Source organism: Nansenia antarctica (assembly GCF_963989245.1).
Source record: "Nansenia antarctica genome assembly, chromosome: 19".
NCBI lineage: Eukaryota > Metazoa > Chordata > Actinopteri > Argentiniformes > Microstomatidae > Nansenia > Nansenia antarctica.
Window position 1 is genome coordinate 14,709,682 of NC_137692.1, and position 20,649 is coordinate 14,730,330.

General features: G+C 42.5%; 1 protein-coding gene across 1 annotated transcript in view; it reads right to left on the bottom strand.

Annotated features, from left to right (window-relative positions):
• The window catches only part of LOC308174209 (voltage-gated delayed rectifier potassium channel KCNH1-like), a gene marked incomplete at both ends in the record, with an annotated part of 75,228 nt that overhangs the window by 12,286 nt on the left and 42,293 nt on the right, over positions 1–20,649 (bottom strand). The window contains 2 exons of the mRNA XM_080549291.1: positions 6,556–6,752; positions 17,422–17,674. Of these exons, the coding sequence (XP_080405417.1) occupies positions 6,556–6,752; positions 17,422–17,674 (450 nt within the window). The remainder of the gene's footprint in view (positions 1–6,555; positions 6,753–17,421; positions 17,675–20,649) is intronic.

The window sequence follows — 20,649 nt, forward strand, 5'->3', positions numbered from 1 at the left end:
TCCCCATACTGTAGCCTCGCCTCTGTGGGCCATGTAACAGTGAAGACGTATTATATTTAAACAGAAACTCAGCACTTCTGTAATCAATGAGGTGAAATGCATGTGGAGCAGAAATAGTGTACAGTAAATTGCATGACTCACAATCTTATTCAATATCCAAGTAGGTTACTTCATTTAGAATGTACAGTTTTTCTCAATCTATTTAGTAAATGTTTGGTTGCATAGTTCCTTGCTCTCAAAATAGTTGACACAACTTTCACAACTCTGAACTCCAAACATATTTCACTGCGTAACTGTTGTGTTGTGTTTTCACACAAATAACAAAACCCCAATAGTACATTTTTAGAAAAAGACTATCACATCCATAACATGCAAGAACCAAGATAGCGTCAAATGGCTTTTTTGGGAGTTGCAATCCTGCATAATGTGTGAATCAGCTTTTGCCAGAATCATAATAAGTGCAAAGTCATCTTCAACAAAGTAAGCACTGGTGCCTTGAGGAGATTCTAGGTGAGACAAAGGGACAGAATTCATTTAGGATGAACGATACAGCAATCGTACAGCAAACAAGTGCTGTTTTGAGGGACATTTACAGTTCCAATAGGAGCTGATAGGGTGTTGTGTATGGTGTGCTGCAGCATGAGTCTTGTGACGCCCATCACAACTCGCCATGCCAACCAAACAGAAGCAAAAATACCTAAAAGACAGTTCAGACAGAACTCATGTCATTCAATACAAAACGTGGCAAAAAAATCACCCCTGATAAAGTCGGCCAATCCTTGGCTAGCTTATTCCAAATGTATGCCTTCCCTTGAAGCACGCCCACATTATGGAATTACTAATGATGGCAGCCTTGGCAGAGATCGCTCATAGCGACCCTGTCGGAAACAGGGGCCAATGCTATGCATGTCTTATAGCTGAGTCTACAAAAACATAAACCATTGTTCAAATCACACAGGGATGTGGAAAATGGACAGACATGTTTAAGTTACCATCTTCCTTAGTCCGGTAATATTTCTGTTTCTCCACAACACTATCAGATAGTGACAATTACCTAGATTGCTCTGAGGTAGCTACTCATTGTTCATCCAATCAATGATGCACAAGAGGTGTACGGCAAAAGGCCCATGCCAGAGGATGGTTGTACTTCCTCATGTCAAAGTAAGTGCCATATGTTTATCATCCCCATCATCCCACTCTCAGGTTGAAACATTCATGAACACAATGGGTGCTCGGTCAAATACGGCCATGCAAGATGATTGATGATCGTCCTTTTCTATTGTAATTAATTACCCATCTGTTACAGTATTGCATTGTCATGAACTTGGAAAATAACTTGAACTTTGTCTTTCAAATGCAGTGCAGATCTGTCATGCATTATTATTGCATACAGTGTGATGGTGCCAATGAATACACAGGCAATCAGGTGTTTTCAGTTTGAAAGTGGCCGTGCAGATGAGTGAGGAAAACAAAATGATTACAGGCTCTGAGGCAACACAATGTGGAAAACTGTGCAGGGAGTGAATACTTTTGCAAGGCATTGTCTGTATTTGTATCTTCATCGAGCTCTCACTTTAGCCTATTCTATTAACGGTAAACATCAGCCAATATAATGTAACAACCCTTATTCTCATTAGTTCCTGTCTTCAACCTCTCATTACCCAGTATGCATCATTCTGTCGATGGTAGTATGCACAGGAAATGGTCTGGTATAAGTAGACATTTTCCTGATACATCTGTGTAGTCCGCGGTGAGATTGATGCTGTTCGGAGGGAGGAGGCCTGTCTTAATAAATCTGTGGAGTTTATTAAAGGACTATAAATCTGTCCTTCGCCATTAAACACACTGCAGATGGAGGAGAGGGGAAACTGTCACTTCAACTTGGGTCAACTTCTCCTCTAGCCTCCTCCACCTTCATTCATTTCTCATGGTCCTATTTTCTCCCTATCCGTTTGGGGTTCCCTTTCCTGCCACTTGATGTCTCTTGGCATTTTCTCTGGAGTGTTATATTATAATTTATACAACAGTTAGTTCCGACCAAGTCATTTGATTGGACAAGAGGCATTCCATGAGCATTCCATAACTATATGTATCACTCCGCCACACAGATGTTCTACTAAATGACCGTTAATTAGACTAATTAACACTCCCTCTCGTGTGATATTGCTTAAGTATCCCATATTATAATGTATCCCATATCATAATGTATCCCATATTATAATGTATTGGTATCATAATCTATCCCATATCACAAATACAATTCCGACTGGGGTGACATTTCACCCTGTGCCATTGTCCAGATGCATAATGTCAAATACTTTGCATTTTTGCAACCTGTTTGTAATTGAACAGTAACACATCTGAGGTTGCCATCTGGATTTGATCAAAATGTGCGCATAGCTTTCTGAACTGCACTTTCAGACGTGTTTTGATTTTGCACAGAAGCATGTCCTATGGAGTGGAAAAGGATGCACTCATAGGTGAAAATCAAACTGTTTGCTTTTTTTTATTTCTGTCTGTCCAATCAATTGTGTTTGTAGTTTGTCACATTGCCACGGGCAATAATTGGTTACTGGTTGATTTGGTGAGGTCCTTGCTATCGTAGGGTGTTTGCTGCAGTGATGGGCAGTGAGCAGAATGGCAGATCAGCAGAGTTGGCGCTGACACAGCAGGAATGGGCTTGGGGGGGTTAGTTCAGCTTGTCAGGGCAGTGATTTAAGTGCAGGTTTTATTGCACATGCAAACAGAATAGGACCCTGCCAATCCTAGTGTGTGAAGAGTGGCCAATAGCACAATACTGTTCATACTACTGTAGACCCCAGGCCATTTTGTTTACCACAACAACGCATTGTGTATGTGTGTGTGTGTGTGTGTGTGTGTGTGTGTGTGTGTGCGTGAGTGTGTGAGTGTGTGTGTGTGTGTGTGCGTGTGCGTGTGCGTGAGTGTGTGAGTGTGTGTGTGTGTGTGTGTGTGTGAGTGTGTGTGTGTGTGTGTGTGTGTGTGTGTGTGTGTGCGTGTATGCGTGTGTGCGTGTGTGTGTGTGTGTGTGTGTGCGTGTGTGCGTGTGTGTGTGTGCTCCGTATAACCCTTTCTCTCTCAGAGCACTCTGTATAATCAATGGTGCTCTGCAGATCATGCATGATCCAGCATTCAAAGAAGGAAAGAAAGAGTGAGAAAAGAGACATGGGGCTGATTGAACATGAGAGAGCTGAGGCATAGATCATCAGATCATGTCTTCACATAGAAACAACCAACATTCTCCACTAGATGCATTTGACTGACTAATTACTATTGTCTGGCGAGCTTTTTTGGGGTGTTTTTATGATGTTATCCATTTGTTTGTATTCATCAAAACTGGTGTTGTTGAATGTACTGCAGCAATGTGTGCCACCTTAACAGAACTACAGTTCAATTCCCCAAGCATTAGTTGCTGCACTGCTACACTGCTGCCCTGCTACAGTGCTATGTTCAGTGCTATGTTCAGCTTTCATTACCAGTTTACTGCTTCATTTGGATCATTTTGAGTGACACATTCCCAATAGTGCATTATAATGAAGTTCATTCAAATGAAACAAAAATAGTTTTGAGGTGTTTGCACTTGCATAGATATTACAATGAGATACATAATAAGCTGTTGGTCTCCCAGTTACCAGTTAAACTAGACAGGAAACACAATTCAATGCCATATCAGTTACACCAGTGGCAAGTATTCCCCTGACGCCCCACTTAGTAGTAGAGAAAGAGTGCTACCCTAGCTTTGTGTAAGCCTCAGGTGTAAACCAATACATCCTGGTTAAGAAATGCTATCATCAAAGCATTTGTAGATGAGGCAAGCTAGAGACCTTGAGAAAAAAGGTCAGCCTACTCAAAAACAGCCATCTCAGGCCTAGGCTACACGGCGACAAAACGATGCCGAAATGCAATTTCGATCTCTGGCTTTTGAGAGAAAAAAAAGCATTTTCTCATTGTCGTGCAAAAGAATCTCTGGCCACATGGAACCGCGTATTCAGGTACACTGGGCATGCACGTACTGGTTAGACCCAGAAAATGATTAAAATATAATTGAGAGTGAGACAGTACCGTATAATAATAGAAATTCATTCATTCATTTTCATTCATTTGGTAGTATTGATCAATCTTCTCTCCACTTACATTACGTCTGCATCCAAGATATGGCATGTATGTTATTCATCTGTGTAAATTTAGGTTGTATAAAAAGAGCTGATGCATAATAAACGTTATGATAATTGTTATAAGTGCCCGTTGCTAAGATGTTTCTAAGACGGTAAATAATATCACAGCAAGTGTAGGCTATTTATCAAGTGTAGGCTATTTATAGCACAAGACTTGCGCTGAATGGTTGGGCCGCACGCAATGCGCACATACATCAATCACATTTTATTTATACAGCATATGGATGTTACGTGCCTAATGCCTAGACCTTTAATGCGCCCACTTGTTACTTGCCGCTTTCATAATTTTATTTAGCCTATATAGCACACGTCATGCATTGAATGTAACCAAGTGCTGAACAGTATTAAGTAAACCACAATACATTTGTGGGTGTCCGCATCAACGTTATCGCCAACCACGCAACTCCAAAACACCCTCCCAGCGTTATCGTCTCGTCGCCGTCTCAGCTCACGAATTTAGTGTTAGTCATTAGTCGTGTAGCCGTGAGGTGCAAACGATATCAGATCATCGCTGTTTCAGCCAAATCCGGTGCCGTAAGCTACTTACGCCTCAAACAACATGACTACAAAGTCTTCTTCATGTTTTGTTACGTTGGGTATACATGTATCATCCACTGGGTCACCGAGGCTCAACTTGAATCACACAGGAGGGGTTAGGTCTACCTTTCACACTCCTTCATTCTAATGGAAATCCCAGAAGAGCATCTTTTAGGGCTGCTTGCTGCCTCCTCTAATTGTGTGTCCTATTACAGAGACATATCACTTTGGAGCCCAGAGGCAGATTGATTATCTCCTGCACCTGAGGCCTCGGAGAGTACCAAAGTCTCTGAGCACCCCTTATCTGTGTACACTCCTTTATCTCTGTTTATTCACATGTGTAGGTCATTGCATCAACAAAGCCTGTAGACACACAAACACACACACACATACACCCTGGATGGATTTACTCTGATAGCACAGAGCTGACCACCTGATATATATGGTATGTTAAACCAACATACACGGGCCTGAGTAAGTATGCACAGGCTCACTCCCGGTCTTGGTTAAGGGAATCCATTAGGCCATTTGTGTCACGGTACAAGATTAAGTGTGTGTACGTCTTAAATCTGGGAATGTGGACTGAAAAAAGAATCGGAGCTAGATTGGGGCTTTAATGAGAATGCAAGCCCCACAAGCACAAGGTGATATTGAGGTTGTGTCTGAAAAGTCACGTTATCCAAATGTAACAAACTATCCTATTTCATTGTCTCTTTCTCCACCACCGGCTCCCCCCGAATTCAGTCATTGGATATGCAAGGCAGCAGTATTGAGCCACTCATGCTGTACAGGCAGCCCTCCAAGAGCTCATTGATAGCAAGCGCTTTACGTCGTTGAGTGCCAGAGTTCAATTCAATTTCTCTCTCTCTCTCTCTCTCTCTCTCTCTCTCTCTCTCTCTCTCTCTCTCTCTCTCTCTCTCTCTCTCTCTCTCTCTCTCTCTCTCTCTCTCCTATATTGACAACAGCAGTTGCACACACACACACACACACACACACACACACACACACACACACAACCACCTCTGCTGCCACTGCCACCTGGGTGCATCCTCCTATTTCCTCACTCATTCCTCCCTTTTCAGAGTCAGTCAGGTTGGTCTAACCCCTGATCATAAGTAATAGCATTTAAATTCAAATAATTTCCATCTGATCTACTATCTTTCTCTCCCCAGGGGCACTCCTGTGTGATTTACAACCCTTGGAATATTGTTGAGGTTATAATATCTAGTGAGTAATTCCTTTATGACTGTTTCTTCTGGAGGTCCACAGAGGCTTTGTGCTGTGTGATCCATGCCCAGCATGTTTTTACAGAGGCACATTACCTATCCTTTATGCAGTTAATTCTACTGTAGTTCACTACATGGCATCTCTCAGTGTGAATATAATTGCAGCAAGCATAGTCAATCAGAGAGAAACATTAAAAGAACTCCATAAGATGTGTTGTAACCTCACACACAGCTATGGAGATGGCACAGCTACGGAAATACAGCATGTAGAACCAACTGAACTGAACCCCTTAAAAGGAAACCAAAGACTTTGAAGTACCAAATGCTGTGATCTGCCATTGAATTGTTACGGGGAGATGACATTGTTTAGCTTGGGAGAAGGCCCTTTTAAGGGGAGAGTTGGAAAGTAGGGCAGGAGGAAGAGCGAGAGAACAAAAGAGAGACAGGGGGAAACAAGGCTGACACAGAAACAGCAACCGAATTAACTTTCTTCTCTGGGACCAATAAAGTACATCTATCTAACAGGAATCTCAAAGTATGCCGGGGGAGAATTCATATCTTATTCAGCAGATGTGGGAGGTCAAACAAGTTACACTCACCCTCTTCCGCAGGTTATACGTGAGAAGGAGGTTTCTGGAGAAATGGTTGGAGAAGGCCGTGTAGAACTCCAGCACCTTTTGCAGGGCGTCCCGCTTTATGACATGGAGGTCGCAGTAGGTCAGCGCGCGCACGTTGGCACAAGCTTGGGCGAGGGTCACCTCCTTCCAGAACACATCCCCGAACACATCTCCCTTACCTGCAGAGAGAGCATCAAAGATAAAGGCTTTTTACTGTACGTTACTTTATTTTTTTTACTTAACACTAGTGAGTGTATCACAACACAAGCCTATTCGACCCAAACCTTTCACCCTTTCATATCAGGAATGTTGCCATGCCGTAACACAGCTGCAGCAAACGATTAGACCACTTTGCAGAACACACTCATACTCACGGCACTCACATCACTTACCATTTTCAAAAATAAACTTCGACAGGTCATAGTTGACTGTTATTCCTGCTGATTGCCCCCCCACACACACATACACACACAACCCCCCCCTCTCTTTTCACACATAGGTATAGCTAAAAAAATCCTGTTTGTTTTCATTCTTTTGATAAAGCTCTGCCTAAAGAGTGGTATGGAACAGGAAATGGGAAACACAATAACAACCACTTGTTTCTTTATTTAGTACCCATAACAAACGGCTGTAGGCACCACATTGTACTTGTACTACTAGCTACAATAGTTACCAATAATAATGACTATTATTGAGATTACACAGTTTTTCAAAAGGTCGACCTTTCATAGGACAGAGCAGCCTGTCGCTCTACCTCGGGTGCAGCGAGAATGAACTGCGGCAGACATATTGTTTGCATGCACAGTCCAACCTTCCCTTTTCTGTGCAATGATAAAAATGCAGTTGAAAAGAAGCTTGGCTTGCTAAGAGCTTCACTCAACATGATGATAAATTAAGTTAGGCAATTCAGTTGATATACAGTGCTCTCTATACAGTGGCTTCAGAAGGGTTTTCCACATTTTGTTTTGTTCTAGATTCAATTTAAAATGTATTGAATAATTCGTTTTGCCATCAATCCACGCACAACACCCCATAATGACCAATACAGAAATATCTCATTTAGAAATGTGGAGGTACACTAGCAAAGCTAACTTGCAGTTAGATAGCCAACTGTCTGAGCTGTATAATGTATTCACATCATGGAGAGTGCCTGTCAACACTTGACGTACTATAATGATCACACTAACTTATTGTGTCACTCACTGCCAAGTACAAGCCACACTATGTGTGCCACAGATTGCATCGTTTGGCTGACAACTATATTATTAGTACTGTATATGTTTATGTATGATAAATGACTGCCAGCTAGATGTGATGACATTCCCCTCTCCCCTTGTTGGACAACACTGTACATTGGCGCTGGAACTTTGTCAGTCATGTGGATGACATGTACACTTTGATGAGCCCCTCTTCAATATTGGGTGCATTAGTTTAGAACATTGAGGAGGCTAACACTGTGAATATGTGTGCTTTTATAGAAAAAGAATCAACACTAACTCGACTAATCACAATCAAGTATTCATACTTAATTCATACTGTACTTATTAGCACAAGTGTATTATGACAAATTCACATACAATATAATATACCGGTATATACAACATCCCACCTACCATTTTTTTCAGATTCTTACAAATCCTAATTTATATTTTAAAAATGTTCTCATAGTTCCCATATAGGCCTCCTGAAGGTCCTATAGGCCAATGCTTGGACACCTTTTTGTAAGGGGACACATTTATAAAATCGTTAATATTGATTGTTCCTCACTTGGGACTGAACTCTGATAGTACTTGGAAATCCTGCCTAGATCCTGTTCTCTTTAAGGTACTTCACCGTTTACATCTTGAACCAGAATGTCTTAAATTAAATCTCTTGATCCCACCTGTATATGGGGCCATCAATTCCCTGCATCATTATATCGTCATATATCATATTATGCTTTGGTCAAGCAAATCTTTACACAATTTCTGGGACACATTTTTTTTTTTGAGGTATTTGTGGAAAGAAAACTTTAGATGACCAGTTCCAATTGAATAAAATTAGCCAAAGCGTAGGCAAAACAAGTTGCGTGGTAGGCAAAACAAAGACATAACTAGCCATAACCAATACAGCAGATTATTGATGTGAATTGGTGTGTGTTTGTTTGTTTGTATGTGTGTGTGCATGGGTAAAGATTTTATGTGTATATGAGTACATGTGTGTGTGGGTGTGCGCATGGGCGTGTGTGTGTATGTATGAAGTAGGAATAGGTTATGTACCCCATATATACGTATTTATGTTCATGAATAGATATTTTTACTACAACCCAATGCCGTTATAAACATATTTGTAATCATGTGTCATACACTCAGTCTTTACTGTCTTCATTATTTATTTACTTAATTATGGGAAAAAATATTATTAATATTATTTAGAGAAATACATTTTTAAAAAGGGAATATAGATATAATATGGAATATGTATGTCTATGATTATGAAATATACAATGGTCATGACCTTTGTGTCCTCAATGGTAGTGATGGTCCCGCTAATAGTCTGAATAAGAAAAGTAATATTGTAACCTCACTAGCTCACCAGGCTTAGGCAGACTACCAGTGTAAACTGGCCCCGACACAGTCAGAGACAAACAGAGAGATTGCTGGTGTATGCAGAATGCATTATTGAAGGAGCAATATTGAAATAATTATTGGTAGGGCATAACACCCTGACTCCCCCGCTTGGTACCTATGCATACAGTAGTGTCCTACCAGTGGAAATAGTACCAACAAAAAAAAACAAGAAGAATTCTTTAGCATAAGGTGAAGTAACTCTTTAACTCTGCTGAACTATTTACTTGCAGCCACACATCAAAGGCAACCTCAACTCATCCTCTACTACCCGCCTCTCTCCATAGAACTGATCCCAGTCACTGGATTTGTAAATGTTACTTATGGCATTTTGTTGTTATTATTAATTTTATTTAAAATTCCAACGTTACGTAATGTCTTTATATGTATTTTTATTTCATGGCTATTATTGATTTACGGTGTTTAATATGTAATAACGTTTTTTTACATTCAGTGTTGCACAGGTGCCTCTTTAAGTGTGACATTTCATCACTGACCAACACATGTCAGTAATATGAGTGAGAGACGAGATGCTCCGTTTGGGTAAGGCTAGCAGAAGCTAGCAATTACAAGTAGTTTAAGTTGCTAACATTAGAAGAAGCAAGAAGTGCATACGTTTTGAAGATTGATACAATAGAAGATCGAAGATTTATGTTTTGGTTTGAAGTTTTTTACTTTCAAGTGGACTTATTCCCTCTCAGTCGTGTGCAGCCAGTGAGGTATGTTAACTAGCCTAGCGTCATGTCATGTATCTTGTGCACATTTAAGTTGTAGTCTGTATGACGCTAATGTGTGTTTGTTGTGATATTTGAACAGTTTGGCGGTGAATGATGATGGTGGATTTGAGACCAGAGAATACATTAATCTGTAATTAAAGAATCTGGTCGTCGTATGTTTCCTGGAGGGAGTAAAACACACAATAATGTCTAATCTAATGTTACACTAACCCTCCCCTACCCACCCAAATATACTTGTCACAAGTGCCATCTAAAATGGTAGCAAACAAAAAAAAAGTGTGATAAAATGCGCACAAAAAAAAGAGCCCTAAAAAAAGGTTTGTGGCCTCGGGTGGTCCAGTGGTCTAGCACCGCGGTCTACAGTGCACACATATGCCCATGTCGGCATGGGTTCGAATCCGGCCCTGCTGACATGCCCTCTCTCCCTTCTTCTCCTACTTTCCTGTCTGTCTTCACTGAATCTGTCCAATAAAATTAAAAATATGAGTGGGACTGCCCCAGTAGAAAGAAGAAAACCGAGCTGAGGTGACCTTTTCCAAAAACGGATGTTTGAGGTGCTGGTGGAAAGCCAGGGAGAAGTACAGAGAGACTGTGTAAGGTAGGGAGATGAAAGGGATAGGTAAAGGTATTCTGCTGATGAGAAGATGGGCAGAGGTTGTACATTGTTTCCCATTTTTATTTAGCCTATTTTTAATTTACCTTTTCTTTTTGCTGTTTTCCCCTGCTGTTTTATATTGCATATTGTATATGTTTTTATATTCACTTTATGTTTTCATTCCTGTTGTGAAGCACTTTGAGCTGCATTTCTTGTATGAAAGGTGCTATATAAATAAAGCTTGACTTACTTACCTTGACTGTCCCTCCTGAGACATCTACTACTCCCCTGCACTGTGTCTCCAGAGACACCTACTTCCCCCCCTATACTGTTTCTCCTGAGACATCTTCTACCCCCCTGTACTGTTTCCCTTTGTCAATATATTTTTTTTTTATAAAAAATACATGTGAGTGGGACTGCAAAGACAGCAGAACTAGAGAATATTCAGGCTCAGATGGCAGGCTTCTGTGAGCTGTGGGCATCCCTGCAGTTTAGATTCAGGAAGTCCTCTATAAGTCTCCTCAGGGAATTAAGGAAACTTAATTTAGCAATGATAAAGGTTCTTTGACTTCCTCAAGTGCGCAGCTGGTGTCCTCTAAGAAGAGGGTGTTTTAATTCACTATGTATAGTCGCTGACTAGCTTTTCTAGGTGTTGCTCAAGGATGAATAGGCTTTCTAAGGCATGGTGAACATATTGCTTGTGATTCTCACACTCTCTGGTTGAAAATGGATGTTCTTTGTTTAACTCATTCAAACACTCAGTTCAGAGGAACTCCATTGTAATTCTCAAGTAACAGATGTTGACATTTCTGTTTGAAGATAATAAATGATGTGAGTTTGAGTGTGTTTTGTAAAGCAGTCCAATCATTTGCTGCAGCAAAACGGAAGGAGTTGCGGCCGAAAAACAGTGCAGGCTTTGCGGACATGCCCTGGTCAATCCTGAAACATGTGCCGGTAAGCGGTGATGGATTCACTGTAAACACAGTTCACATGGTAGAATATTCCTGTGTGTCTCAATGATGTACAGTAGGACAACATCTAGCCTTGTATGGGTGCTGACGAGCTTAGAGTCAAGAAACCAAAGTGCCATCTCTAAAGGGCTGTTTAGAATGACCTGCCCTGGGGGCCCCGCTTAGGTTGCATAGTGGATTAAGCGCTGACCATGTACCGCAGGGCTCCCGGTTCGATTCCAGCCGCGGACATATCCTGCATGTCATCCCTTCTCTCTCTCTCTCACCCATCCTTCCTGTCATAATCTCTACTGTATCTGTCATTAAAAAAGAAAAATATGAGTGGGACTGCCCCACTCAGAAAAAAAAAGAAAAAAAAGAATGACCTGCCCAATACCCTGCGCTGTTCTAGAGTGCAATACAACATTATTCATTTTCACCTGACAAGACAAAACATGTTCACAGTAGTTATTAAAATGATCCAGACTGCAAATCAATATTTAATTTCTTTGCCTTTAAATAAACTATGAAATCGTATCACATTGAATTGAATCAAACTGTTAGCCTACAAATGATAACTTAATTCTTAATATCATACATTCCTTACTGAATCACTGCCAGTACACACCCCTAGGGGTGGGGCCAGTGAGTGGTCGGCCATACGTCACATACGCCATACGGCCATCTAAATCCTTGGTTGGAATAATCGCTGTGATGCCTAGATGCTTCTGAGGCTAGGATGGTGAAACATTACCTTAATGAGAACCTGATTTACTGGGGAAGCGAGTTCACCACCTAGGGGAACATAAACCATTTAAATAATTACCGATAGCAGGTCAGTGACGGACGCAAGAGAAACCCCAATAATGTCGCCATGTAGACCAGGCGATCCATCAGTCTCTGAATTGATTATGTTCGTGGTAACGTGTACAGGGCTGGAAACACACCGCAGGAGTTGATCCAGTATGTTCATGCTGTGGAGACCCCAGTAAACCAAGGGAGAAGGGCTCCATAAGTAAGAGCAACCATATCCCCACAACATGAACATTATCATTCCGTTGCCCACAGATAGCATCTGGACATTGTAACATACATTTATTTTCAGAAATAGTCATTTGCACTGATTTTGATTGTGATTTAAGCTGCTTTTATCTCACAGGGTGAAATCCTAACTCAAGAGCCACGCACGTCAAATCATGGCACAAATATCCATTGACATCAATGCCGATCAATACTTCATCAATGCATCAATACTCGACAAATGTCGAGTTAGGTGCATGGATTCCACCCACACTGGTCTGGTCAGAGGAACCAAATGATTCTGACCTTCTGTTTATAATCTATATACCTTGAGACCTTTGCATACGACGTGTTTTATCTAAGGCTGCCAGTTGGTTAAAAAAGAAAAAAATGTTTTCCTATAAATTGATTAATCTACTGATTAATCAGATGTGGACATTTGAAAATATTTCGCCCTATTTTTCAACTTGCAATTTATGTGGTCAGAGATTTTCTAAAGATTTCTAGACAAGAAACAGAAAGTGGTGCCTAAACAATGAGTGGGGGAGTAAAGCTTGGTGCATACTTCTTGCTGAAATGAACTCTGCTGGGTTTGTACAAACAAAACGACGTAATTGTGAACAAAACGAAATGTTTAAAATAAAATGGCGGCGAACAGCAGAGTGATTACATTCCATTGTAGATAAGGGAAAAGGGAATTCTGTCCCCTCCAAATATCCACTTCACCTAGTCAACAAAAAACATCCCTTCGGCACAATGGGTAACCCACAATTCATTGCAATCCATTCAACACGACCGAACAGACGTTAGTGGTTGCTGTTTCCCAACTGTCTTTTGACAGGTAACAGCTAACACTAATGGCTGTATGGACGATCCCTTGCACAATCCCCTTCACTCAGACATCACTGAAGGGCTCACTCGATATGAGGGAGTAATGGAAGAGGAGTCTTGAATGGAAGGGACTCATGCTCAGACAAAATAACTTTTAATTAATAAATTCGCTGCTACCATCTGTGCGTGTTTTGTAGCTGCTGCTCCTCCTCTACCATAAACAACACCTCAGAGAGCAGGAAACAGCATCAGTTTAAACGTAATCTGTCCTACTGTTCACCTTATTATTTATGAGAATAAATTGCATAACATGCAAGTATTGTTTAATAATTACAGGTATCATGGTATCAATTTCAAAGCGTTGCTCAAATTTCATCCTTCTGCCATCAGTGTCGCAGTTTGTCATTTCTCCAGTTTATGTGGGTTTACTCAGGTCAGAGCACCGCTGGACTGGCCATACAATCTGCCCGCTGGCAGGTGGGCCGCGCTAGTTTTGGGCCGGTCGGGCCGCCCCCCCGCCCCCCCCCCCCAAAAAAAAACAAAACCAAAAAAAACTAGTGCGGCCGACCCCAAAATAGCGCGGCCCAAAATAGCGCGGCATCAACTAGCGCTGAATCAAGCGGCGGCCCCCGTTTATACTAACACATGGGATGGCCCAATCACATGCTTAGGCCCTGCTGTCCACCGATTTCTAAACATTTCTAGACAAGAAACTGAAAGTGGTGCCTAAACAATGAGTGGGGGAGTAAAGCTTGGTGCATACTTCTTGCTGAAATGAACTCTGCTGGGTTTGTACGAACAAAATGACGTAATTGTGAACAAAACGAAATGTTTAAAATAAAATGGCGGCGAACAGCAGAGTGATTACATTCCATTGTAGATAAGGGAAAAGGGAATTCTGTCCCCTCCAAATATCCACTTCACCTAGTCAACAAAAAACATCCCCCCGGCCCCCTCCCCCACTCTGATCCCTCGGCCGACAACCCAAGTGCAGTGTCATGTTCGTAGATAAGATAGTGAAAGGGGGTGCCCAGAAAATTAGGGAGAAAAAAAGTAAGAAGCTAGCAGAGGATGCCTCAAAATGTCAGAAACTGACAGATATGTTCTCTGGATCGACTGTGGGGGCTAGGCCTACTACAGATACAGCAGCCATGTCTCATCACCGTGGAGTACGTCAACAGTGAGTGAGTACACTGGGTCACACTTGCATTGGTATACTTGCTGTCCATGTCACTTACTCCGCTCTATATTTTTTTTTTACAAATGGTATATTCAACAGACTGCCAGCATGTTGATCGGCGGTGTCGGACCGATTGTGTTGGGCCGGTCTGAGCCACATGGCAGGGCCTAATTTTTGTCCCAGTCCAGCCCTGTGGGTCAGAGTGTCCGTGGAGGACCGCACATTCTCCCGCCAAGATTGTTTTTTTGATAAATCCCAAGGTTTGCTTAAAAGTGCTGTATGCCTTCTTTTGTGCGTACGCAACATTTATAAACGAGGCCCCAGATCCTCATTAGTAATGCCACTCTGAATGGAAGGCTGTAGCCACAAAGGAATGCATCTGACAGCGTTCATTCTCCAGGCTTGCTGACAGACTACGGACTGCAGTCTGTGCCCATGTTCCCTCTCTCTCCCCCACAAAAGAATCTGACAAGTTGTAACATTCTTTTGGAAGATCTGCTTTTTAATGCTTTTAAACATGGACTGAATATTTCCTGTTTGCACATTTGCCTCTTTGGATGCTTGCCTATTCTGCACAGTAGAATAGGACATAGAATATAATAGCACCTGTCAGAATTCAGAAGTACTGTATGTGTAGTCACACCAAGGACGACTACAAAGTTTAGTATTCTGACCCTCATTCAACCCAATCTCGTCCCTGCTCTCTCTCGCTCTCTCTCTCTCTCTCTCTCTCTCTCTCTCTCTCTCTCTCTCTCTCTCTCTCTCTCTCTCTCTCTCTCTCTGACTCTGTCTCCCTTTTAGCAGTTGGAAGGAGTAACCCCAAGTACTATGAATGGCATAGTATCTCATATTGGACGGACAATTCGATGGAGTGGATCCTCCTTGTTGAACATTATCCTGATGTGTGTGTATCTACGTATGTGTATTGAACCAGAGAATCAAACTTTGTATTCTAGCCCTCTTGGCTTAGTATACTGTGTCACAGGCATAACAACAGTGTCAAGTCAGGAACTACACTTAAAAGGTTGATATCCTTCATTTTGAAAAGGTCTTAGAACATCATTCGATTGGCCTTAAGTCCTCCTCTATTCCAGAAACGACATTTCTTCTCTTGTGATCACGGCTGATGCAAATCAGCTGCACAATATATTTTGGATGCCTTTTACTGTGATGTCTGTCTGTGATGTCTTTTAATGTAAGACAGTGCTGCAACAAAATGTTATCTGTTGGTTTCTTTACATCAAAGAGAATACATATTATGATCCAAGTACTGATCCCGTCTGATGTATTTGTGTGGTATAATTGAGCTCATAGGACTTGGTTTTACAATCCCTTATGAACAGCAATTCACTGAAATCTGGGTAATTACGTCATTGATGTCATCAGGTGGGTACCATCTTTGGGTACCACCATTGGTGTTTCGATGATGATAACCCACGAAACCTACAGAAGGCCCATCGGTGACCCCTGGCGTCCCAGGTGCCCCCCCCCCCCCCCCCCCCCTCTGCTTTCACCCCTCCTGTTGTATGATGGTCATCTTGCAGTCCAGTTGGGGTCCTTCTTTCTTTTCAACCACAGCCAGTTGCTGCTTTGCTCAGCAGCCTCTGACAACGGCCTGATGGCTTGATGGAGGGCCTGTTCTCTGACTCCCATCTGTCTCAGCAGCCCGGTGGTTGATGTGGCTACAAATCCTCTGCATCCGACCTCCACTGGGAGCACCCATGTTCTCCATCCCTGTTGTGCTGCCTCAGCCAATATGTCTGAGTACTTCTCAGCTTTTTGCACTCGAAAGCCTCATCCACTGCAGCCTCCCATGGCCCAGTCAGCTCCCCGATGTACAGGTGCTTCTGCGAGGTTGACCACACAATCAGGTCTGGTCTGAGATTGGTCTCAATGATCTCAGACAGAAAGCAGAGCTTCTGGTCTAGGTGAACTCACATTTTCCAGAAGATCTGATTCCCTTTTATCAGATGGATTCTTCGGGTAGTGTCCTGCTGGAACAAAGGCGATGGTGTTTGACAAGCTGGATGTTGATGGGGGGGATGGCGTTGGAGGTAGTTCTCCTTCCTTCTAGAATAATCGCCAGTTGCCAGAGGACCTGGTTGTGCCTCCAGGTGTAGCGGCCTTGGGACAGACTTGTTGTGCAGCCAGTGAGGATGTGCCTCAGTGTCACTGGACTTTGGAGTTTGAGAGGACATGATGGATCATCTCCAAACCACTGGTTTAGGTTCTTGGGAGTAGGAAGTACATCATAGGTGGTTCTGCCTCACCTCGGTGCATTTATACGATATAGATACAAACTCAAAACAGAAGCTCTATGTTCTTGGCAAACATATAGAAACGTTATACGAACTGAGTTTGATAGGACCATGGCTTAATAGGGTACTTTACAAGTTAACAATGAGATGATGGCAACCATCAAACGTGTGAATTGCCTATTCCCATTCCCCATAAATTAAGACAAATCTCCACGGCACGACACTTATGCTCAGGCCTGAGCATAGATTACTTTTTCCTGCTATGACTAGTGGATAGTTGATTTACTTACTTAGACAAATGTATTTATTGTAAATTGCTTTGGAATAAGGCATCTGCTAAATGCAAAACATGTCAACCTAACCCACCTATAATCACACACTCTAGATTAAATTTATTTTCCTTGGTCTGATAAAAATCTGTTTTTTTTATGATCAGAAATTTCTTGTCTTGTTGATTCATCTGTTCGGTTCATCTGTAGACCTACAGCCCTAGTAATTATCCCTTTCACACACAATCTTTAAATGTGCAATCCTTATACTGTTTTGCAGCCACATGGCTGGCCCACCACTTGTTTTGGTAAAAGTTGAGATATTGGGCTGGACAAATGTAACATGAAAAAAGTCTCAAATTGGTACATGGGCCACCAAACATGTTATAGATAGCAACTCACCCAAAATGGCCACCACCTCCTCGTCCTGGATAACCTCCAAGGATCCTGACACTACAAAACAGAGGCTGTCCACACTTTCACCCGCATGGTAGATAAGGTCACCAGGGGCACAGTGGATAGTCTGGAACTCCATAGCGAGGGCACGGAGGCATCCGTCACTGGCCAGACGGAAAGCTGGGTGCTCTTTAAAAACCTTCCTGTTCAGATGGACGCAGATATCTGCCCTCATGTCCTTAGGACATATCTGTAAAACCTGGAGAAAGAGAGAGAGAGTATTGACATTAACCAAGAGTCTTAAATTCAAATCTAACAATAATTAACTATAAAATACATACAGTACAGTGCTTCAGTAAGTATTCACCCCCCTGTACCTTTTGTTGTGCTACAACCTGCCCAAAAAAATAATATGATATTTTGTTGTCACTGATCTACACGAAATACCCCATAATGTCAAAAAAATAAAATAAAAATCTAAATTGTGGCAAAAAGGTCCAGGGGGTGAATACTTACTGAAGGCACTGTATGCCTAGTAAAAGTCAACCACAGAACCACATACCGTAGTTTTCTTTCAGTTGACTTGGTTTGACCCCTTACTATGGGTCACGCACTCACCTACTCGCTGAAAAACCAATTTAATTACGCCTCCACAGGTTGATGAAGCTTGCAGGCACATAGCCCTGCCTAGTGCCCAGACTATAAATAACACACTAATTTGTTCTTTCCACTGTTCCCTCATTGACTGTCTGAAGCTTACCATATCTTAACTGTTCCAGTGAGAATCCTACAGTTTCCCCGGGGAGTAAGGTTGTCTCTACTTGAACCCTGCGATTACATTTAGATTTAAGTTAAGAATGAGATCATCCCTCCTCTCTCTCTCACCCATCCTGTCTAAATCTTCACTGTATCTGTCAAATAAAATGAAAAATATGAGTGGGACTGCCCCACTCAGAAAAAATTACTTTAAAAAAAATAAAAGAATGAGATCATGGCCTCCATATCAAAGGTGTTAGCTATCTTCCATCATCTTAATGAAGCTCTAAAACTAAGGACTACAATTCCCTTGATGTCTAGCCACCAGGTGGAATTCTTTGACACAGGTGTTGTGCATTTGGCTAATCAAGTGATGTCGTTTGAACCGTATATATAACTCTGCATTCACTTGTCACTGATGTATACCCGAAGAAGGTCTATGAAAGACCGAAAGCTTGCGCAATAAAAACATCAATTTTGCACAGTTTTGAGTGTGCGGATGCTGCGTCTTTTCATTCGGTGTGTGGGCGACTGCCGTCTCTCACAGGAGATTTGACTAATTTCGGTTGCCTCTTCTGCTATGGCAGTGTGTGTCAACATGGCTCCTGTTTCTCCAAGATCAGAGAGATGGCCTCCTAAGAAGGCAACCCAGGGAGCCTGCCAGAATGTATGTGGTCTTGCCTATTGGATTCTATTAGATCAAACAATTGATTCAGAACCTTCAAAATGCCTACAAATTTTAATAATTTTCCACTTTGAGGTTTGTCAGACACAGAGGGCCCTATTATGCACTTCTTAACTTGCCGTCTTAAGTGTTAATTAAGACGCACCGCCAGGTTAAGACCTACCCCCACCCTTATTATGCGCTTCATACGCGCTACTGCTATTATGCAGGTGTCGATAGGCGCCCACACATAAGACGTAAAACTCCCGTGCATATATTGCTCATTGTGGGAGTGTTCATAATATGTTAATGAAGTGCACTAGGCGCCCCTGCTATTATGCGATCTGACTTTGCTCCTATCGCTAAGAAGTGGTTTGAAAAGTTCTTAAGTTTAGACTTCATGCACGTTTTGAAACACGAGCGCGCCTCCGCGGTTTGCGCATGCATGTGGGCACACATGAACACGCACGTGGCTCCACGGCAAGACGTCAATTACGGTCACAGTATAAATGCTTTATTTCAGAAGGGAGAGGCAGAGAAGCGCGCTGACCTCCTTCTCAGGACTTCCATAATAGCATAGCGCTAATGACTCAACGCAGCCGGTTCTTAAAGGGAATGGCACCTGGCACGCTGATTGGGTTGATTGAGAAGACGCCCAAAACACACCCATGACTAATTTCTTTGCTTAGCGCCGGGTTTTAGGCGCCCACTACAGCACGCATAATAGCAAAGTGGCCTTGACCACGCCTCCACGTCTTAAGTTTAGATCTACCGCCTCGTCTTATTGATGAAGTGCATAATAGGGCCCAGAAGGTTTCTGAGATTCGCCCACTTCGGCGTAACTTACTAATATCTCACACCTTTGGCCCTTGGACTTACATGAAGTGTGTCGAAGGCGCCATTTCCTCTCACCCACCATTGGGGAGAGGCAATCAACCTAGGCTTCCAGATTAATCTTTCCAAAAGCTTGCTCATTCCTAGCCAAACGGTGGCCTTTTTAGGTCTGACTGTGGACTTGGTCTTGTTCAGTGCTTCCTGCACCCCATGAATTCCCGACACATGGTCTTGTATGTCATGACAGTTGTTTGCAGGTGTTTTCGCCCACACTCACTCAGGTTTCAAAGTTTTCTGCCACCCTTGGGATTCAAAATGGCTTCATTAATTGTGGTAGTCCAGCTTGGCCTCCTCCACATGCAAGTCTTTGAGCTCTGGGTGTCATCACTCCACCTGGATACGTCTGACAACAGGCAACGTCGAGTGCTCCTGTCCACACCGTGTTTGACAGCACTGGAGTGGTGGAGAGACCTGTGGTGCCCCTGGCTCTGGGGCTTCCCCATGAGAGAGTCCTTGAGCGAAGGGTTGTGAGGACAGACGTGTCACTTCAGGGATAGAGGCGTCACACAACAGGTTCTTAGTAAGCCGTGTGTGCTTGGATCCATTTCGCAACGGTCCACATAAACGTCCTTGAGTTCTACAGTGTTTTTAGCCCCTTAAGCACTTTGTCCTATTCCTACAGAGACATCATGTCCTGGTCAGAATGTCCACAGAGGGAGACCCCTTCACTTTGTTTCCCCATCTTGCGCTGAGCTCATGAAGACTGGTTTGCAGAATAAATAAGCAAGCAATGCTAGGCTGGGCACTAGGCGGGGGTACGTTCCGGAAATCCTCCTCAGCCTCTACAGGTGTGACTGGGATACAGAGTGTGTGTCCCTCCTCTCCTTCAGAGAACTCGGGTTACATTCTTAACGATTAATTACGATTAGTAGTTACACTGTATGTCAGCAGATTACCGGTAAACAGTCATCTTAAAATGA